This window comes from Hirundo rustica, chromosome 4 (assembly GCF_015227805.2).
Source record: "Hirundo rustica isolate bHirRus1 chromosome 4, bHirRus1.pri.v3, whole genome shotgun sequence".
NCBI lineage: Eukaryota > Metazoa > Chordata > Aves > Passeriformes > Hirundinidae > Hirundo > Hirundo rustica.
Genome location: NC_053453.1, coordinates 19,790,343 through 19,813,120, shown reverse-complemented (window position 1 = coordinate 19,813,120; position 22,778 = coordinate 19,790,343). Strand labels below are relative to the sequence as shown.

Genomic DNA, 22,778 nt, shown 5'->3' with positions numbered 1-22,778 from the left:
TTACTAATTAAATAGGGCCTATCTCCCCTATAACTGCACGAGGCACATACTGCTGATGCAGAACTCCTTATTGAAAATCTTCACTTATATTTAATTTTTTGCCACCTCCCCCTTTTTTTTAAAGTAATTTGCCAATAGTCTTTAATCATCTTTTTAAAAATACCATTAAAAGGATTTCAGTTTTAATTGTTTACATTTTGGAATGTACTAATATAAATAGTTACTTGCTCCTGTATTATGAATTAGTATTTAAACAAGGAGGAAAGAAAATAGCCCATTTTTATCCTGTTGGGAAATAATTGGTTAAATACTCAAGTGGGGTTTTTATTTACAGAAGAACTCTTATCATAAACATCTGTGAGAAAGAACAGTCTGGAAAGACCAGCTGCAAACACTATATTTCTCTAAACTGGAAAGAGGTAAGATTCACTTTCTGGGAACAACACAGGAGAAAAAATTTTGAACAGAAATAATAGAATATATTTATAAATTTATCAAATGACATTGAGAATTGCACCCCTTATTCCACTTTGGACGTTTGAAAATTTTTTCCTTTTCTTGCCCTTGCTAGGTTACTACTCCTTCACAGAGCTTTAGCGTATTAGAATGCTAATTAGAATGAGGAAACCTTCCATAGTTACTGCAGTTCATCTTCAGCAAGGCAGAGTTACACTGCAGAGACCCTAAGGAAAAGATAAATAATCCTGCATGTTTAATATAAAAATTGCTGGGAAAATAGATCAGTATCCTGTTTCCTAGGACAATCAAAAGCTTTTTGAGAGTCACCTTTCTGTTTTGTTTTACATCTGGGAATTTGGGGCTTTATATTTGTGCTAACCAAATTGTTGTTGTTGTTAAAGGATGCTGAAGGAAATGATTTCTTTTCTGCTGTACTTGGATTCATTCTTCCTGTAGCATATAGTTATCAACCAAACTTAACAGTCATAGCTGTTGGACCAAACAGGAACCTTGGAATAAATGGGATTTCTCTGCTTGTCGCTTTACTACAAGGATTAGCTGAGTCTCGAGTTTTTGCTGTGATTGAGGTAAGAAGTGGTGCCAAGCTGTGGTACTTCAAAGTGTCTGGCAGAGACGCTGCTATGAACTGCTTCAAGCTCCCCAGTAGAAAATACTGGCTGTATTTATCCTGCCTTTGGTACCCCCGAGTTAAATTGCCCAAGGTTCTTTCTGTCCTGAGAACAAGACAAGCCACAGTTGCACACTGAGCTGCAGGCAGCCATCGCAGCCTGCACCGTGGAGAAGCTGAGGTATGAACACGAGCCCATGGTTATGTCATTGGACCAGAGGTGTTCTGTCAGTTTGCCACAACTTCCATTTTTATCTGGGATCCACAGCTCAGATGTCTCCTGAAACAGTTGTCTCCTTCCTGTCTGTTAAATCATCTGGCCTCTTTCCATCAAATGTGATTGAAAGCAGCCTGTTGTCCTGCTCATAACAGACCACTAAATTTCCTTTCCCCAGTGCTGTACTTTTTCACACACAACTTCCATCCTGCAGAACATCAAAAGGGTACATACCCTTCAAGTGAACTTAATTGGAATAATACATAATGGAGGGTCAGAGTACCCCAGCTGTTTTTTCAGCTAGGGAGCACAGGAAAGAAAATAAAAAATATAGGGACTTTTCCTAGGCTGACTTTTTCCATACGCTACCACAGTAAGGATGCCTAAATTTAGGAGCTGGAGGCTGTATCCAGAGCAGTGATCAGTGTCAGAGCATGTATCTTCCATGAATTTGTCTAATCACATAAAGAACTCAATTTATACTCTTGGCCTCTCCAGCATCCTGTGGTTGTAACTCAGTTTCTCTGTGTGATCTATGAAACAGTAACTTTTGATTACTTTTGTGCCTTCTAGTTCTTCTTCAATGAGAAACAACAAAAATTGTTCATGTATGCTTATTCTAATCTGTTCCCCAGCAAGTACCCAATCAAAGCCATGCTATTCATTAAGCTGCCAATTAAATGGATTTTGACATAATTTATTTTGTAGTTTTCTCAATTGTTGTTTTAATTTACAATGCTGATACATAAATTGTCTAAGCTAAAATAATTTGTACATTGATATGCAGTATCTATAAATAATGTATTTGCCCACTACTAATTAGGAGTATGAAATGGAGAGAATTACTGATACTCTGAAGTGCAAACTCAGACAATAAAACGATATTAGGCATACATGTTAAAAAAAAAAAATGATACTTTTATATTGGTACTCTGTAGGTAGCTCCATAACAGGATGATGATTTTCTAATGCATGTGCATGGCTTTTTAGAAACTTGAAAAAATGCTTCTATCGCTTAAAAACAAAATAGCGTTACAGTCTTCCAAATATAATCTTCATAGAGCATCAACATTTCAAATACAATTTCTGCAAATAAATTTTATTGATTTAGACTGTGAGAAGTCCAAAAGAGTAAATTTCTTGAATAAGCAAAATACAGTACTATTTTCCACTCATAGAAAGTAAATGATGCATGAAGTAAGCAAGCTCCATGCTCCCCTTAACCTCATAATATTTTCTGTCCTTAACCCAGCATTATTTCTTTTCATAAAAGGAAAAGTGAGATTTCTTTCTCCATTTGGAAAAAACAAGTTTTACAACAGATGAAAATTAATTTGCATTTTTTAGAAAAACCTCTGTTTGAACACATTTTTATTTGAAAATGGGAGCTTGCTCATTCTTGCTACTGATGCTATCAATTTACTTACAAAAGCATATTTTAAAGTATTTCATGTATCACTGAAACAAAGAGTTTGGTTCACAGGGGTCTTTTTTCCTAATTAGGACACAGAGATAAGTTTAATGCAAAGTGTAGCCAAAGCATTAGTGGGTGCTTCAACACCTTCCTTTGGAATTTATGTACCTCCTACCCAAGAAAAAGTAAATAAAATAAAAGCCTTAAGAAACCAGTTTCAGCAGGAATGGAAAATGCTTCAGTGTTCAGGTAAGTTGTCTGATTTTATCTTTAACTCTTATATACTGTAAGTTTCTGAAAAGAGGATATATAAATACAGTTGGGTCCTGTAAGTCAGTCAGACATTTAAAGTCAGTGGGACCAGGCTGATCTAATGTGAAACTCTAAATGCTTCTAATTCTGCCTGTTGAGCCGGAAAGTACCAAATTTCATCGCATAACTGTACCCTTGGGACCTTAGAGTACTGTTACTCCAAAATTTTGGAATGAAATTACCAAAATCTGTGCTTAAAAAATGAGTAACAAGATGTGCCCTGGCTCTGACTGCTAATGTGTTTTCTGAATATAGTGCCAAACCAGGAGATATTTTTATGTTTAATTTGTCCACAAATAACTCAAGAATGATTAGTCATGCTGCAAGTACAGTCACAAAGAGCTGAAGATTGGGCACTTGTATAGGAATCAGGCCAGGCAGATATGTATGTTTTCAAGCATACTTGTCTAGAAATGTTTGTTTGCTAAATGACTTCTGTTTTTCAACCGAAAAAAAACAATTATAAAGGTGGGTATCTTGAAAAGAAAACGCCATTCTCTCTTTCAGAAGAAATGCCCAATACCAGGGGTCTGGTTTCAATAAAAATATTCTTGGGGGCTCTGGAATTGTGGTATGAGTTTGATTAATAACTGGTTTTCTTATTGCTGTTCATTTCAGTGGAGGAGGGGATTTCAAAAAACTGATTTCACTTCAGAGCCATTTTACAAAGAGGAAGCAAAGGAAAATATGAGGACTTTGCTCTGCCTTCTTTTCAAGCATAAACTGTCTCTATAACAAATAAGAACTCCAAATGTCCCAAGACTTAGCAATGGCCTAAGGCCACATCATGTAAATTCTCAAAATTAAACAAACATCCCAAGGCAATAGCCATGATATGCCTTTTTTGTAGTATTCCAGGTATGATTTAGGGATCATTTTCAAGAGCACTTTTTTGTTATTGTAACTTCAATAATTTGACCTCTTGATTTCAGATGCTTCAAATGATGTTTATACTGGTGCTCCTATTGGGTTCAACTTTATATCATGTGGAATAAATAAATCTGTCTTTCCTGTTTTCTTTTTTAGTTGTTCAGAGTGCTTCCCTTCTCTGCTTTAGTTTTCAGAAATTGCTGGAGGGGACATGATAGCCATTCTTGAACATTTTGAAATTAAAATATCTTTCAAAAGAAAATAAAAGCTATGTGAAAGATTTTTCACAAAGAAGAGCTGAACATGAAGATGTTCTGTTTCAGTTTAGTTTCTTTTAAAACTGACCTTTGAAGTCCAAAAAGGTATTTCAATTGGAAACTGGCCAATGGCCAAACTAGCTTAAGCACTTTTCCTAACAGGAAATTTGTTTCCTAACAGGAGATTTTGCCATTCTGCTCTCTCGCACTGTCTCCTCTAAAGGCCTCCTCCCCCTCCTTCTTTTTTAACTTCGCGTTTTCAATGAAAAAGTGTTTTCTGAGAAATAGCTCAGCTCTTTTCCCTTTCCCTGCCTTTGTTCAAAGGAATTTATAGTGTTTGAACCGCATTGATGTTGCATTTTGGTATGTATTTTTCTAAGCCTTTATTAAGAATAAAGCCTTTATTAAGCCTTTATTATGAATTAAGAGAAGAAACGGGATACTCTTGGTGAATTTGTTTGAAAAGGCGTCACAAGGCTGCAATTGTCTCCCGCAGCTCGGGACCAGCGTGGTTCATTGCTTTCTGGCACTAGAGTGTTGTTATATATTTGTCAGCTGAGCGGCGACAATGTTTGGGGTGAGCAGCGCAGGAATGGCTACAATTCATGAACGGTCCAAATCGGTTTTCCGTATCGGGGAACGAAGCGCGGGCGCTGGGGCCGCTCAGCGGCAGCGCGGGGCCTAGGGGGGGCGGGCAGCGGGGCGGGCAGCGGGGCCTGAGGCGGGCGGACAGCGGGGCCTGAGGCGAGCCGGCAGCGGGGCGGGCAGCGGGGCGGGCAGCGGGGCCCAGGGCGGGCCGGCAGCGGGGCGGGCAGCGGGGCCTAGGGCGGGCCGGCAGCGGGGCGGGCCCGGGCGCGCTTGGGTGACGTCGGCGGCTCCGGGAGGAGGTGGCTGGGCCGTCCCGCTGCTGCCGCTGCTCCGGGGAGCGCCCAGGTACGGCCCGGGCGGCGGCGGACGGGCGGGAAGGGCGAGGGGCAGCCCCGCGGGGCGCTGCTGGGGGCGGGGAGCTCGGGGGTTGGCGCGCCGTGCTCGGGCCCGGCTGGATGCTCAGCGTGAGCCCCGCCGCCGGCAGACCCTTCGGGGGTGCAGACACCCCGCTTCTCCTCGGTGAGTGCTCCGCAGTGCCCCAGGGATGGGGGGTACCCTCAAGCCCAGCGGTGCTGCCGCCTCCGGTCACCATCGCTACCCGCGTCTTACCCGCGGCTGCGGACACAACCGCGTAGGGAGGGAGGTGCTGAGTATCTCCGGGAAAATGGTCGAGGTGTTCCCGCAGGAATCCGGGATTGCATCAGGTCAGCCTTCTCCTTTTTATTTCAGTCTGCCGAGAAAAATTTGGCGTCTGGAATTAAGCTTCTTGCACCGTCACTTCATTGGTGATAAAAGTTAAAGTGGGTTTTTTTATAGCTCATGTCCTAAATGTGTGGGCGGTTAGTTCTCTTCTCTTTTGGTGTGTCTCAGTTCAAGTTAAAGCATACTCTCCAATTTCTTATACACCTTACGAGTTTTCTTCCTTTTCCTGATATTTTTCAGGTCTTCCTTCCCATGGAATCAGAGCCCCAGGCTGTAACTGCCAAAACCTGACAGTTTCATTTGAAATGGAGAGCATTACACAGTTGTTCAATGATTTGTGTGAAGCACACTTGGCGGGTTTGCCATGGAAGGTTCACTTAGGCAGGCAGAAGATCAGCAAGAGAAGGGCCAAGCAAAATCTGAAAAGGGTTGCTTATAATGCCCTGTTCATGAACCTTTTTCAAGATGAGGCTCGTAAGCTGCAATCAAATGTTTCCAGGCTCCCGGTGAAAAACAAAATTTTGATGCTGTCTTTCAACTTGAGAGTTGCTGGCCTAGGTGCTCAAGCAGATAGACTGGAGAATCTTGTGGAGGAACTGGAAACAGCTGAATGCTTGCCATTTACTGAAGTTAATTCTGTCTTGGATCTCTTAGTGCAGCTTGCTGGAACAGGTCCTCCTCAGCTGGTACCACAAAAAAAGGACTATTTTCTGAACAACAAATATGTTGGGAGGAATGTCAAATACCAGGGTTATGATTATTATGATGTAAGTGTGTTTGAAGCTGACATACAGTCTCTGATAACAAACGAAGAATGTCAGTTCAACGACACGATTCAACAGACGCTTCAGATAATGGAGGCTGCTCCTGGCACTGGACTCCCTGCCATAGGGCTGTTCTCACAGAGCTGTCCTGCTGGGGACAGGTTCGAGAAAGAAACGCGCGTCTCGCTCTTCGGTGCTCTCGTCCACAGCCGTACGTATGATATGGACATCAAGTTGGATTTACCGCCAGTGCCTGACAATGCAGATTTGTCTGGACTTGCAATTAAAGTACGGTATCATTTGTTTTGGACTAACGAGCGTGTGCATGCTGTCATGTGTCACTTTCAAACTATAGTGTAATTGGTGATAGAAGTATATAGCACTGGAATCCAAGATGGAGCAGGATCCTTTTCCTTGCAGAGAACCAGATCAGCTTTTTGGAGATGTATGATAATGAAAACCTTGGTCTTGCCCTGTAGCTGTGTCAAAACCCATCGTGGCCATAGGCTTTATGAATTTAAGCCATCAGCTGTATCCATACCTTCCCTGCTCTAGCAACCTTTTTTTTTACCTTGCAACCTTGCATTTTTACCTGCTTTGTCTATTGAACTCCTGCATTTTTGCTTACTTGTCAGTGCTCAGACTGACTGCCTAAGCATCCCTGTCTGAATGCATGTGCTTTGCTGTTCAGATTATATTATGTAACTTGCTGTATTGTTGTCTTAGCTTGTTATACCTTAAAGTATTTTTTTCTGTTTGTTTTTTTTTTTCCCAGTTGAATGGCCTAGTTCCTATTGTCCTTTTACCTTTTCAGTTTGTACAGTTTCCACTGTATCTTTTTTCGTCTTTTGCTGACCATTCTGTTTATTTCTGCTGGTTTGTTCTCATAGAAGTACTAGATACACTTTTAGAGTTTTTCTTCTTTCATTACATTTTTACTGTATGTAGGTAGGCTTATTTATAGCCTACTCTTAGATCCTCATTTTGTTCCCTTTACTTAACATATGGATAGATCTTGCAATTCCTTTAATTCAAGGTCTGAATTGAAACTTGAAGGCAAACACATTAAATAGAAAAGCCCTGTGCCATTCAGTGTTCACAGGTGGATGTAAATTGTAACCTAGAGGAGGCAGAACGTTATTGAGTTAGTGCTGAACTCTTTCCATCAGACTGGAAGATTTGCAATTTCTTGAGGAATGTGCTGCTTTCTACATGGGTGTGATTGTCTTTTACTAAAATTGGTGACAATTCTGCACACTTGGCTCCTGTTGAGTGGGAGTTGAGGATGTGGCATATACACTGTTTGGACACTTAAAGATTTTCTGCATATGAATTAGGGAACAAACTATGTTAGTCATAGTTAACAGAATGTTTACAGATTTGAAGATTTGGGGCCTGGATCATTTGCCTGGAACAAATGGCAGAGCAGTATGATTTTATTAACGCTACATATCATTGAATGTCCATGCCTGGGATTCTCAGTTTGTAGAACTATATGCTTGCCAAATAAGATTTCAAGTTTACACCAACAAGTGTAGTATATTATTTTGAAGGTGATTTGGTTCTTATGTATGGGCATTAATACCTCTAGAGACACATCAAATGAAGAGTACCTACAGTAAAAACTTAAAATTGATATAAAGGGTGGGTGAAAGAGGTTGGGTCATGTAGAGTCATTTGGTCACAGATGATAGCAAAATATCTTTTTCATTAACAAATATATCTTCAGTAAAATGTTTTCATGTCTGACATTTGAACTCTTTCTGACAGGTTCCCCAAAGTATAGACCAGTCAGAAGATGAGGGATTCCAGTCGGCATCCAATCTGACTCCTGATTCTCAGTCAGAGCCAAGCATAACTCCAGACATAGACTTGTGGGATGCAGTGCTTACATACGGCCCCAGCAAACGAAGATGTTGGGAAAGAATTGGGTAGTATGTGTCTGATCTTACTGGTAAACTTACTATGCACCATATGCAAATGTGGGAAGGTGCATTGTGTCTGAGTTCCACATGACCTCAGTATAAATAGTGAAATGAACATGTTTAATTCACAGATTTCAGTACGCTGCATTAAGAGGGATAAAGGAACAAAGGTTGTGTGGTTTCAACAAACTGGTTCTTAGAGCGCAGCAGTTTCATAGGAAGAGACAAAATCATCTTTGTCAAAAAACGAAGGGATTAGGAAAACGTTGTTTATGTGCAATGCAGCATTTTCCTAACTATTTTGACTTCTTATGTGCTATGCAATTTGTCTCAGTCTAAAATGATTCAGTATATTCAGTTTCAAAAGAGAAAGTGGTAATTGTAGAGCAGTAGAAGGATTAAATATCTCCCTGTATTGTAGAGTATTGTAATCCTTTCCCCATCCTGTAGACAAACGAGAAAATGATAACAGATTTCTTGGTGATCTAGTTAGGTAGAAGATGTGTCTCCTAAGAGAAAGCTCTCTGCACTCCTGTGAAGGGTTCCTGGCTCCCCTGAAATTAAAGGTAAAAGAAAAAGCAGGTATGGCAGGTATCCTGACATTTCAGATGGGCAGTGATGTGCCTGATACTTGCAGAAGCTTTGCTCTGTATGTTTTCTGTAATTTTAAATGATAATCTAGTGGAGTGCTGTTGCATTGTTGAAGTGTTTTTCATCTCTGAGCCTTAGAAGCTCAGAAACTCAGAAGTTCCCTGTTCTGATTTTTCAAAGCTGCTCTAGACCTCTTGAGCTTTTTTAGCAGAACAAGACAGTGTTTCTTGCTACTGTTTAGACTGTAAGGGTCTAAGACTCATATCTACACCATATGCCTGGCAGAATTCAGAATTTTTGGAAGAATTGGAAATAGAAATTATTTTGGAAGGGATAGTAATCTTCCTTGTGGAGAGGTAAAATGTGTTAATAGAACTTCGTTCTAGCACTTTGAGCATATTTCTTATTAACTTATTTGAATATTAGCATTAAATGAACCATGGAAATATGGCATATATTGGCCTCATTTTCCTAGTGTGAAAACTGCATCAGGAAAAGCCATAAAAGCAGCTGGTAGTTCTGTGTTAAGGATTCTGTATCTGAACTAATGTTCAAATTATCTATGTACTTCTTCTCTGTACTGAGTTTGAGCTATGGTTTCATTGACTGAATGCACATTCCAGTAAAAATATATATTACAAGTATATTACAAGTAACTTTTCTGTGAGGCATTCTGTCTGTGCAAAAATCTGAAATGCTTTTTTCTTTCTGTATGAGATGTATTTCCTTCTTTTCACGTAATCTTGTAATGTTGTGTTTATTCTGACACAGCCCACCTGGTAAGAAAGAAGAACCATATCTTACTGAAGCTGGGAGAGAAGCTTTTGACAAATTTTATAAACTTCGAGAAGGGGAATTGCAACTGTTTACTAATACTGTACTTCAGCTTCCTCAGCTTGTGCTGGTGAAAGAACCTGAACTGGTTAAGGATGTCTTGAATGTCCTCATTGGTGTGGTGTCCACTACATTTTCACTCAATCAGGTAGAGAAGATTTTTATCTGCACTTCTTAGCCAAATCTTTTTGGATTTTTTTTTTCTTCATAGAGGTTTCGTCTTCAATACATTTATTTCTGCTGAGATCTTGCAATTGTGGCTGGTGTTAAGAATGAATGCCTAAATGTCAACAAGACAGTATTTATATATTGCAATAATTATGTTACTGGAATAGGCTAATTGTATTTATAGTTCTCTGAAGGGAAAATAGGTTTTTGAGTACTTCAAAATAGATGTGTAGATAATTTTGTAGATTGGATTTTCTTTAAGGAATTAGATAACAAGTCTTATTCTGTATATTTGAAGGCATCATTCATACTCCTGCTACAATTCAGTGTTTTTCTCACTTTCTTTGCTATATAGTCTCAGTCTGAGTATCTAAACTGAGAATTTGCCTGCTATTATTTTTGTGTGTAAATGTTTGCTATTTTAAATCAGAATACAGCTCTGAAACAGTTGAATATGCCTTTTTTTTTTCTTCCCCCCCCCATCTTTTTTCTTTCTTTTTTTTTTTTTTTTCTTTTTTTTACCTTCCTTCTTCTCCCTATATTCTTTTAGGCTGCTCAGTCATTTGTGATAAAGGAGGGGGTGTATGTGTCTGGAACATCACCAGAGACAATGCATAACCTGCTCTCAGAAGTTGCAGAGTATGGAACCTATTACACACGGCTAAGTCGTTTTTCTCTTCAGCCAGTTTTGGATTCCTCATACAGCAAAGGACTTGTGTTTCAGGTAAAACTATTGTATTAAATCAACTAGATTAAATGGGCCAATTATCTGAGGTAGAGAAGGTGGCTGATTTCATGTAAAGCTGGAATTCCTGTGTTCTGCAAAACTGCCAAGTATTTTTAGTATAATGCTCCATCCCAGGTCAGCAAGGAGCAGTGCTGCTGTGTTTAAATCACAGCTCTCTGTGCCGAGGGCTTGCTTGCACTGAAACATGCAGTAACGTGTCTTTGTTACCCAAAGTGTGATTTGTTTAGTCATATTTTTCTGCTGTGGACTAAAGAATTATGATTTTTAAATGCTTTAAAACATATTTATACAGAAATATGTATAAAATAAAAATACAAGAACTGTCTTAGTACACCGTGTAGATAGATAGATATATATAAGTATATATATATATATATGTAAACTTCAAAAATAAAAACTGAGATAGAGGCATATGGTATTGAATAACTTTAATTACTTCTCCTTGGTTTAAATTTAAGTACAGATTTTCCATGTCACTCCTTTGTGTGTTATGTTGAGTAGTATGTACATGCTGTAATATCTGGTGATTTAATATCTTCCTAATGCATAGACTTAAATTAGGATTACATATGAAAATGTATTCATTCTGAATATTTGATTTACAACAATGTTATTCAATTTCTGTTAAGAAGGTCTCTTTTGATAGACTGTTAGCAACTTTCACTGTAAGACTTGAAATATTTTTTGTTCATACCAGGCATTCACAAGTGGACTGAGAAAGTACCTTCAGTATTACCGAGCCTGTGTTTTATCAACACCTCCTACTTTAAGTCTTCTAACAATCAGCTTTCTATTCAGAAAATTAGGTCGTCAGCTGAGGTAAGAGAATGGTATTAAATGTTTTAGCATTTCATAGCAGAAAAAATGCAATAGGTTTCTTCATATACACTAAAAAAGACCATATTACATGGGCATTCTTACTCAGTCTATCAGTATTTTTCCTCTGTTTTACAGAGGTTTTTTTATATCCAGACTATTCTAGGGAAGACATACAAGGTCTTTATACTCAGTTTCTTTGTTGTCCCCTTTGTTGTTATCATTCAGCAGATACAGTATGGTTGCTGTACAATATTCAAATTCAGCAAAGTTCATCACTGATCTTGGAGACCCTTGGTTGAAATTTTTATATATGTTTTAATTCTGTTTTTTAGGTATTTAGCTGAACTGTGTGGCATAGGAACAGCGGCACTGGGGATCAGTGGTGCAGCTGGTGCTTCATTTCCTACGGTGATTTTTTGTTTGATCTTTTTCTGTTTGTTTTGGGTTGCAGTGTTAATATTCTTCAGATTATGTTGGATTTTACATTAGACACTTAGTGTTGGTCTCTCTGCTAGCAAAGCTATGATCCTGGTCCTCCAGTTAGAACACTACAGTCCTTTCTCCAGATACTTAAAAATTTGGAAATTTGTCCAGTGTTCTCAATTCCTAAAATAAGCAAAGGGCTCAAAGTAAGCCTTCTAGTCATGTGAAATCCAACTCTAAACGTACCTGTTTCGCTCTAGAGATGATAAAGTGAGCTTGAGGTAACTTGCTCAGGTAAAGTGATTTTAACTGCAGATAGATGGAGGAAGTGAGATGAATGCTGCCTTGTGTGTCTAGTGAAATACATAAAGCTATGTATATTTGTTAAAACTGTTGTGAAGTTTGTTGCCTAATGTTAAAATACTTTTCATTTTTTAGGGTGTTAAATTGCTTTCATATCTGTACAAAGAGGCTCTCAACAATTGTAGCAATGAGCATTATCCAGTTCTTCTGTCTTTGTTGAAGACAAGCTGTGAACCATACACAAGGTGTGTCCATACTGTTCTCTGCATAATTGAGTTTAAGAGTTATGAATTGGTGTTCTGCTGAGTAACTCTGCATGTTTAACAATGGCTTTTAATATTTTCAGAAAAAATACGTGTCTGTATATGCAGTATCTATTAAAACTAGTTAATTTTGCTGTTCTGTCCGTCTTAGCTCAGTAACAATGTAAGGGGTTAATTGTGGCTAGATTAGTAAATAAATGTATGTAAATAAGACTTATTTCTTGCTATTCACACTGGATTTTCCATGACCAGATTTGGATAAACGTCTTTTTTTTTTTTTTTTTTCTCATACCTCAGTTAAAATCCTGAAACTGGAAACTGACAAGTTTCTTTCGTTGTGCAAACTGGGAAAGTAATGCTTTTTTCCACTGTCTTTTTGTTGTGGTCTTTCTAGTAAGCACAAATGAATAAAATAGCTGTTGTTCGTTAAGTACATGTAACTAACTGATAATAGTTGTAATGAAAAGTAGAGTTCCTTGGATTGCAACGGTTTTGTTATGCAATGCAGATCAATTTAGACATTATTAGTTTATAGACATCTGAAGAGATGGGCAATTTTTTTTAATAGCTGTTTACAGAAATTCCAGCTGTAGTCCATCATCAGTTTGCAATGTTGCAGAATAAATGTAAAAATACTTAGAAGATAAAACAACAGACTGTCAAAATGCTCTAAATTTAAGATTCCTCCCGTGGCCACCCTTCTTGTGTTTTCTTCCTTCTGCATGAAATGATCTTCAGAGAAATTTAATTTCAGATATACCAGAAGCCTCACTGAAATATCTTCACAGCTCATACCCTACTATTTATAGAAGGAAGTCACATTTCTGAAATACCAAGGGCATCACATGGAACATAAAAAACCTGGATTGCTTCATTGATTCCTAAATTTGCTGCAGATATCTATTGAAGCATCAATTATACATGATGAGGATTACCCTGGAAGGAAGCCTCTATTGTCTGCAAAAAGTGTTACCCACTCATTTATTAACCTGAAAGAAATTAAATAATACATGTTGTTGCTCAAATAAATTACAGAAGCATCAGATTTAATAATTTAAAAGTTCTTAACTTTTTACATTGAATTTGAGCAGTGGTTGGTTTGTTGAATGCTTCCTCTTTGTTTGCACAGTGTTAACTAAAAATTTAAAAAATCAATTTTCCAGGACCCGAGCCTTTATATCTACAGGTTCAGCTTGTGTTTTATAAAAATGGTGGGGTTTTTATTTTTTCAAAAGTTTGGCTCATACAGAGATAATATGAAAAAGCATTAATAAATATGCCAAAATAGTAGTTTTCATCATTGCATGTATATTAAAAAGTGCTTGGTATTGCATCTTTCTTTTATACATTTTTAGTTTCTCCCTGCTGAAACTACCTCTGTTTAAAGGAAATCCCTTCTGCTTTTCTCTTGCTGTGCCCTTGATGTACTGCAGTTTTCTCTACAATTTTAATATATATTTATTAAAGTGATATGCAGAAGTAAAATAATTGTTTTAATTGAGGCACTGTTCTTATATCTAAACTAATTATTGCTGAAATATTCTATTAAAAATATTTTAAGAAAAGTGTGAGCCACATCTGTATATTTAAATGTGTCACAGCACTTAATTGATGGCTTTTTTATCCTGCCTATAGCTTGTGTCTTTTGGGATTTCAAAGAACTTGGTTGTAATAAAGCAGAGAATGCAAGAGGATTGATTTTCACTATTGTATAATATTTTTTTTTTCAGATTTATCTATGACTGGGTATACAGTGGTGTATTCCGAGATGTTTATGGAGAATTCATGATTCAGGTGAATGAGGATTATCTTTGCTTCAGAGGTACAGTATATGTATGGAGTATTTCTAATTTATATAATTTGTGCTGTTAATTAAAGAACTAAAATATAGACTTCCATCTTTTTGTTACATAGATAAACATTACTGGACTCACGGTTATGTTTTGATTTCAAAAGAAGTAGAAGACTGTGTCCCTGTATTTCTTAAACATATTGCTAATGATGTGTACATATGTGGGAAAACCATAAACTTGCTGAAATTGTGCTGTCCTAGGGTAAGTTTTGGGTTGCTTCCTTCCTATTCCTATTGCTTCCTTGAGAAAACCATGTCTCTCTAGAGCAAGAATCTAGGTTTTTAGCAAGTTCACTCATGTATCAAAATCCGGTTTTGTGTAAGTAGGATTGTGAAAGGCAATTAATTGCTTGGTCTCAGATAATTGTGAACTAATTATCCACTCTACTTGCTACCACCTCACTGCAGAAATATACATTATAACACCATCAGATTTATTGTTTACAATGCACATGCTGCGTTTCTTTTCTTTGTATTGAGAGCAGAAATGTTTTAGGCATTCAAACAAGTGCTTTCCACTTCTTGCACTACTCCTTTTTGGTTTAAAGCTGCCTCACTTACCAGGTCATGGCTCCGTTCTGCGTAGCTCTTCCAGATGTATCACTACATTTTCAAGAAGTGCTTAAATAGTTCTGTTTATTGGTATTTTGCAGAAAGATTCTTGTCCTTGATAAGAAAAATGTGTTCAGCTACTTTGTGTCTTCCTTCTTCTCTCTTTATGTCCAAAAATAAAACAACCAGAGAGGTGTCTAAAGTCTGTAGACATTCCCAGTATTCTCTTTGAGATTGGAGCTGCTCATTCTTGACAGCTCATTATCAGCAATGTAGGGTCAGGTATAAGCCTAATAGCTCAAGTGAAATGTCCCTCTGCCCATTCTCCTGGGCCTGCTCTGATAACTATTCCCAGACCATCACTCAGGTGTGTCAGGAGTATGAGGCTCTTTATAAAAGTGTCAGCAATCACCTCCATGATAAGTTACACCTTCGTGCATCACTAGCATGTATCTTCCCCGAGGTCATATGGCACCCAGGTTCAATCATTTCTATCTATCTGAGAGTGCCAGGCATGTTTCATCTCTTTTGGGTAATGCCCTCAAAGAGCTGGGTTTTCCCTTCTGCTTAGGCTAATGCATTCCCAGGAATACAGCCCTGGGTTTCCATCTTCTGGCTTTTACCTCTAGACTGGGGGAATCCAGTGTGAGTGTGCTTGTGCACGCGTTTGTTTATTTCCTTCAAGCTCAGTTATCTGCTTTCTGCACTAACAGAATAGCTTCAGAGATTTAGGGACGTTGAGGCAGAGTAGGAAGACCAGGTATGGTTAAAGAATAGGTTCTCTCTGGTGTGCACTGGCTGTGGTTTTGAGAGTTTTGTCTTGTGCAGAGCTCTCTCCTGTATGGGTGTTAATCTGTCTTAGAGAGTTCCTACTGAGTGGGGATCTGTGGGGAATGTAAGTGAAGAAAACCTAACTTTTGATAGGAGAGATGCATTCAGCATTGAGTTACTGCTTCGTTAATTTGGATATTGAGAAAAGGAAAATCTGAGACATTTAGAACATGATTAGTATAAATATATTTATTAGATTTTCAGCGGCAAAGACAGAACTCTTAAGAATTTGACCTGTGATCCAAGTTGTGGACCATTGTACCTTTGTCTCCCACTCTGAATTATCTAAATGCCAAAAGATGATCCTAATAAAAGCTTTAAATCCTGTGTGGAGGTTTGTATCAGTGTCTTGAAGCATGACTAAGATAAAAAATGTATAATGTGAATTCATAATAAAAAAATTTATACTTTAAAAAATGTATGTAAAATGAAATTTCTCATTTTTCAGCATTATATATGTTGGTCAGATATACCTGTTCCCCGGATTTCAGTTATTTTTTCACTTGAAGAACTGAAAGAAATAGAGAGAGATTGTGCAGTGTATGTAGGTCGAATGGAAAGAATTGCCCGATACAGTTCCATAAGCAAGGAGGAAAAGGTAAATGAATAAAGGAATAAATGCCTCTTTAGGATTTTTTTTAAGTATTCAATTTTCATTTTTGTTATAACCTCTAAAGAATTTGTATTTATGGTCAGGATTTTTTCATGGGTTAATTGCAGTTTTAATTGTAGCAAATAAACTTACTTAATATAGTTTTTAAAAGTACAGGTGCTGTGTTGACATTTTTTGGCCTTTTTATATATTGAACAAGTGTTAGACTTTGATCTTAGTTTTTTGCATTAGGAGATTTGTCCTCCTACTGAAAAGGCTGTCAAATTCTAATCTAACAAATGATATAAGCTGATTAGTAACTAGATAAGAGTCTTTGTAATTTCCATAGTTAATTTTTTTCAGAACACTTTAGCTACAAAGAGCCTTCTGGCCTTCAGATTCTATCAATTTAGTGTATATATCAGATGGATGTGGTTTGTTTTAAAATCTGGAATATTAACATTCAATACTAGTTTGTAGATTTTGCATTTACTTACTCATTTTATTCAAATTTTTGTTGTATTAATTGATTAATTGCCATTATAAAATGTGTATCTGTCTTTGCAACAGTCTATTTCCAGTCTAAAATAATAGAAAAATTCCACTTTGGCTTTTTAAGGTGTTTTTTGGGGTTTTTTTTGTTGTTGGTTTTTTTTTTTTTTTTTTTAGAATTTGCGTATGGAAATAGCCAAACAAGAATTAATTGTTCATGCTCGGGAAACTGCTAGCAAAGTACTAAAAGCAATTAGTGGTAAGTTATAGTGGCATTTTATGTGTTTTTAGTGGGTTTGTTAATGTAAACTAACAGAATCTTTATTTTAATACAGACAAGCAAATATCAGAACGAATGGCTTTGGATGCAAAGAAACGGGAACAGTTTCAGAAGCTGAAAGAACAGTTTGCAAAGGACCAAGAGGTATCTCTCTGTGTTTCTAGAGGAAAACTGTATTTCTTAGGCAAATAAATGAAAGAAAATGTACTGAAGTTGAGTTAGTAGCTCACGGTGTACAAATAAGAGCTTCTTGTAGATGTGTGTGTTGAGAACTGCTTTTAAATGTGTTAAATATTTATGCAGCGTCGTCTTGCGATAAAGCAGGAGGAGATTGATTATGATTTCAGCTATGCCCGAGAGCTCAGAGAGAGAGAAAAAAGACTGAAAGCTTTAGAAGAAGAATTGGAAAAAAAGGCAAGGTAAATGTATCTGAGTAGTCTTCAAAACCATTGTAAGGATCTCAGGAAAAAATTATTGTGTGTTAAAATTAACGGAACTAGTAGGTGGCAGATATTTTTCTACAAGGGTAATATTTGCAGTTAGAGGAAGGATTTTTGGTAATCTATGAGCAATTTTGTTACTAATGGTTAGTGGCCAAAAAATGTGGGACCCACTCATTTGTGCCAACGCTATCCAGTCAGGATTTTGTTATAATCAGAATTTCAGGAAAAAATTTGACTGCGTCTTACAATTTAAAAGCAGAGCCCACTGCAAAAATGGTCACACGTATGTTAAAGTAGAAGTGAAAAGCAGTTGGAGTTAGATTGATAATTTCATTTCTTCTGTTTCATCTAAAATTACTTAAGCCAAATGCATGACCTACTAAAAATAGCTACAGAAATACGTGTTGACTAAAAATACAGTCCTGTGTTTTCCACCTATTTATTCTCTGTGACTGAAGCCTCTGGCTTCTACCGTTATGAACCAATTCTCAGTTCTGAAGTGCTAAAAAAAATCTTATTCTTTAGAAGGGAGGATGAAAATCAGTGTGCAAAAATCTGTAACTCATCTTTCTCTTTACCTTCGTTTAGGCAGGAATTAATTGACCATTATAGCAAACTTTCTGATGATGCAGCCCGTAGGGAACAAAGAACACTATGGAAAATCCAGCGCCACAAGTTGGAAACAGCCCGTCTTAAATTTCTGTTAGAAGATCAAAAACGCATTGAGGTACCTCCTAAAAATGGATTTAAGAAACATAATTTAGAAAATTTGATACTTGGTACTTAAAGACTATTGTCTTTTTTCACTCGTAGGAAATGCTTGAAAAACTTCCAGATGGAAACTACAGGAGAAAATTAGATATTATTCCTTATAAACAGTGCCAGTTGGCTTTGGATAAAATCCCTGTTGAGAAAGATCCACCTTCACAAGTGAGTTTATTTTCTTACATAAACTTCAAGTTGCTGTTCGAAGTTTCCCTAAAGGGACTTCATTTCATGGTTCATTTCAGTTCAGTAAACACAAGGTTCACTGTAAGAGCAAGGTGAGTAGTTATCATTTATAGAACATCAGAAAAATAGGAAAAATTTTAATCCTGTTACAAAGTGATACCTTAATTAGTAGGTTGATATGTGACCAGCCGTACAGTGTAATAATTTTCTTTTTTAGGAGTCTTTTGTGAAACCTCTTCATTCTAATGAGACAGTTGGCAGAAAAGAATCTGAGCCTGATCAGGGATATGCTGCTCCTGCTGACAAAGCACTACCCATGCCAGAGCCAGCAAATAATAATGCTGATGAGCATTTTCAGCCTGAAGCAATGGGATCTGAAAGCAATCTCCAAAATTCAGAGAAAGCCTGCAGTTCTCTATACGGTGCTGAGTCCTTGCCTGAATCCAATGTGAATATAGAAGATTTCTTATCAAAGTCACAAGATGAACAGTCTGTTGCCATTAGGATGCAAGGATCTTTGTTAGATGAAGCATTCAGAAATATTAACTCAGATCTTTCTGAGACTTTGCAAGTGAGTGAAAGTCAGCCTCTCTTGAGAGGAGCACCAGAAGAGGACAATGCACCAGTGCATCTGCAAAGCGAGTATGATTTTAATACAGTTCTCAGACCGTCTGCAGCTTGGGGACATGTTAGACTTGGGGAAAATGTATTTGATGTGGATGACAGAAGGCCTCGGTGGAATATTCATGGACGTGCATCTGATGGCAACATTAGAGTGGGAGAATATGTACCTCAAGTGGACACTTACCAGCCACATTCAAGTTCTTATGGACATTCCTCAGATTCCCATATAAAAAGCAGCAGCTATACTTCTGAAGTTGAATCTAGACGACCCCGATGGAATATTCATGGGCATGTTTCTGAAGCTCATATTAAAATCGGGGAATATGCTTCAGAGGTAGAAACCTCGAGGCCCAGGTGGAACATCCATGGTCATGCTTCAGAAGCCAATATTAAGATTGGAGAATATGTGTCAAATGTAGCTCCTACAAGGCCTCGATGGAGCAGCCATGGTCATGCATCTGATGCCAATATCAAGATTGGTGAAAACGTGTCAGAGGTGGTCTCAGCCAGACCTCGCTGGAACATCCATGGGCACGCTTCACAGTCGCACATCAAAATCGGAGAGCTGGTTTCGGATACAGAGCCTTTGAAATCCCGTTGGAGCCCATTTGGACATGCATCCCAGTCAAGCATCCAGTTAGGGAAGTGGGCCCCATCTACAGAAAATGATCCCATACCTCATCGTAAAACCATTTTGAGTTCTTCATCCGACTCCACAGTTCAGACACTTCTGTACGCTGAAGAGTTATCTCCTGCTGAAGGGAGCAGAAAGGAAGCAAAACCATCGCCGGTAAAGGAAGAGACTGTGCCACAGTCACAGATATCTGACAGTGTTGCAGACTTTCCTGATGCTGGTATTAAAGATGATGAAAAGGAAAATACAGTAGAAAAGAAACAAGAAGGTAAAATAAAATTAGGTTTATTCGGTCAACATTTGTTTAAGGGCTTGTGAAAGTAACGCTGAATGTTTATTTTCGAAATGGGTACTTTCTTCCTTACTTATTCCACTTAATTCCTTTCAGTACTTTTCATATAGTGCTAGAATTCAGAGGAAAGAATTTGAGCTTAGACTTGTCTCCTATATGCAAGAAACAGTGAATTAAAAAATTCTTAGCCTGAAACTTTGTGAAACTGGACCTTTATGGTCCTTAAGCAGAGAACTTGCATAAAGCTGCCTGTGTGGGCCTGTGGAGAGGTACTGTTACTGGTGTGGTTGTTTCTGTGATAGTTTATACGGGAATTTTGAACAACTTTAGGAGCACATCTGAGGTATGAACCAAATATTACAAGTAGGTCTAAGTAAATGCTGACTTTAATTGTATTTACAGTAATTGCAGATGTTGTCAACAAGGACCTTTCTCCAGATTCCTCACAGAGCTTACAGGTAAGAAACAAAAGTGGTTGTTGAGAGGACTTACTTTTCTTTTGAAGAATTGAACACACTGGTAGTTAAGGTAATTAATTTCTGTCCTAATCTAGTAGTCACTGTAAAATCATACTGTTTTTACATGTCTGAAACACACAGGTGAGTAGGGTCTTCTCTTTCCATTTGGAACAGCTAGGCAGTTACCTGTAAGAAGACATTAAACCTGAGCAGACAAAGCCAACATCTCATAAAATTTCTCCATATATGAATTATAGAGAGAAGAACCTGAAAAGGCCATTCCACAAGATACCATGCCTCAAGAAACTTTATCTTCTGCAGCTAATGCTCCAACACCTAAGGAGGAGGAAGGCAAAGAGGAAGATACATGGAGGAAAGAACAAGCTTATTTGAAAGCCTTATCGGATCAGTATTGTATTGAAAAGTATCAAGATAGTTATGATTTGATGTGTAAGTAGAACTGTTGGAACAGTAGATCAGTAGAATCTGTGGTAAATTTGTGCAAGAAAGCTGAGTGCTCTGAGTTACTAGTAAATTACCAATGGTTTGAACTGCACTAATCAAACAATTTGCTCCTAGGCGCAAAGATGAGAAATACATTTTGAGATGTTATGGTTTTCTAACCTAGAGGTGTTTGTATAGAGAGTTTAATAGGAGCATATTATTAAGCTTCTAAATACAATAACTTGCAATGTTTGTATATTTTTAAATGTAGCAGAACCACCAGTCTCTCATCTCTTGAATCATGTGATACCAAGATCGTACACATTTCCTGTGGATCCTGTGGTGCAGTCTGCAACAGATGAAACTGCCGTGCAGCTGAGTGAGCTCTTGTCTCTGCCAGTGCTGATGAAACGTTCTATTACTGCTCCACTTGTATCTCAGTGAGTATCTGTTAGGAATTTTGCAATTAATGCTGTATTCTATTTTGAGACAGGAGTTGCACATAGATCTCTTAAATTTGCTCTTAGGTTCTAGAGGTAATTCAGTAAACGGTCCATTACTAATTAAAAAGTTCAGATCTGTGTGATAAATAATAACATAAACTTAGACATTTATGTGCAAATTAAAAATTTGAATGTCTGTTTGGAATATAAGCACTCAGAGGGAAGTCTTGTAGATAATGCAGCAATGATTTTGACACCATTAGTTTCATTGTTCTTTTAAAGAGACGATGTATTCTTTATAATATGTGTGCTAGTTTATATTTGAAAGAGGAAAGCTAAGGGAGTAAGAAATAATCTTGTGATTACTTGAAATCTCATATTGATCAGGATATATTTCATGTTTCTATGGAACTCCAGCTTCAAGGCTGTTTTGAGGTATAATAGAAGCTGTTCTTGTTACTATTGGGATATATAAGGAAACCACGTATATGTTGGACGGTTTAGTTAGTATATCTAATAATATTTTAAATAAAAGTTTTTGTTACTTTGTGCAAGATCAGCTTTTGTCATGAAAACAATTGCTCACAGACACTTTTTTAGAATCTGCTTTCCTGTAAGTTTCCATGTGCTAGCTCTGAGTATGCTCTACTCAAAGTATGGTGCAATGTAGAAAGATGTTATTGTCTTAATTTTAAATATATGGTTGGCTACCAGAATGATCTATGTACATATTCACACATTTAGCAAACTGAGCCTGAGTTTTTGTCCTGCCAGAATTACCTTATCTGATGGGCAAGTTAAATTATTTAAAGCTAGGTTGAATACCTACACGGTACTGTAGACTATAGTATAGATCTGCCCTTAATATCTGATGACAGAGCTTTTTCAATTAGTATATTCTTACTGGGGATTTAATTGTCTTTAATTTGTGTAGGTTACAGAGGTAAGAAGGCTATTGATAAAATGTTGCTTCAGGTCCTGCAGCATATTCTAAAGATCACTGTATGTAGCCAGTCTTAAAATACTTCCCCAGTATTTTTCAGAACCCAATTACCTGAAGTGGTAGGTTTTAATTCTGGTGTATAACGGATGAAGGTTTTTCATCTCATTATATGAGTAACATCTTGTCTTAGCAGAGTTAAGTACTGGCACATTAATCTGATGTAGCCACTGAATGTTAACAGTCAGAAAGGAGCTGCATGTAAGTATGATACCTTTTCTGTGTTTTTATTCTTAGTGTTTCTCTTGTGAACAAAGCAATAGTTGATTACTACTTTGTGGAGCTGAACGTAGAGAAGCATTTTGAAGCATTGAGACACTTTTTGTTAATGGAAGATGGGGAGTTTGCTCAGTCCCTCAGTGACCTGTTGTTTGAGAAGGTATTTGCTTTGTTGTCTTCACCCCAGTGTTTGAGTTGTCTGCTTTACCTTGATGCCTCTGAATTGATTTGGATGGGAATGTGGGAATGGTGTGAAGTAGAATCCTGGCTTGTGGAGTTTTCCTCTTTTGTACTGTGTCGAGAACTCTGTAGCAAAGAACTCTGTTCATGTTGTAAGGATGGTGAAAAAAGGTCTTGGACAGAGAAACACTCATGGAAGGGTATTT

The 22,778-nt window shown here is 37.6% G+C and overlaps 1 protein-coding gene across 1 annotated transcript in view; it reads left to right on the top strand.

The window, feature by feature from the left end:
* TUBGCP6 (tubulin gamma complex component 6) overlaps positions 1-22,778 on the top strand; it is a 38,857-nt gene that overhangs the window by 12,104 nt on the left and 3,975 nt on the right. Inside the window, exons 17-39 of the mRNA XM_040063007.2 lie at positions 335-419; positions 861-1,046; positions 2,808-2,967; positions 5,688-6,499; positions 7,982-8,145; positions 9,499-9,709; positions 10,280-10,453; positions 11,175-11,296; positions 11,629-11,704; positions 12,158-12,267; positions 14,016-14,107; positions 14,200-14,339; positions 15,969-16,118; positions 16,782-16,863; positions 16,940-17,028; positions 17,188-17,303; positions 17,916-18,054; positions 18,141-18,257; positions 18,496-19,804; positions 20,231-20,286; positions 20,544-20,736; positions 21,002-21,170; positions 22,411-22,552. Coding sequence (XP_039918941.1) covers positions 335-419; positions 861-1,046; positions 2,808-2,967; positions 5,688-6,499; positions 7,982-8,145; positions 9,499-9,709; positions 10,280-10,453; positions 11,175-11,296; positions 11,629-11,704; positions 12,158-12,267; positions 14,016-14,107; positions 14,200-14,339; positions 15,969-16,118; positions 16,782-16,863; positions 16,940-17,028; positions 17,188-17,303; positions 17,916-18,054; positions 18,141-18,257; positions 18,496-19,804; positions 20,231-20,286; positions 20,544-20,736; positions 21,002-21,170; positions 22,411-22,552 — 4,894 coding nt within the window. The remainder of the gene's footprint in view (positions 1-334; positions 420-860; positions 1,047-2,807; positions 2,968-5,687; positions 6,500-7,981; positions 8,146-9,498; positions 9,710-10,279; positions 10,454-11,174; positions 11,297-11,628; positions 11,705-12,157; positions 12,268-14,015; positions 14,108-14,199; positions 14,340-15,968; positions 16,119-16,781; positions 16,864-16,939; positions 17,029-17,187; positions 17,304-17,915; positions 18,055-18,140; positions 18,258-18,495; positions 19,805-20,230; positions 20,287-20,543; positions 20,737-21,001; positions 21,171-22,410; positions 22,553-22,778) is intronic.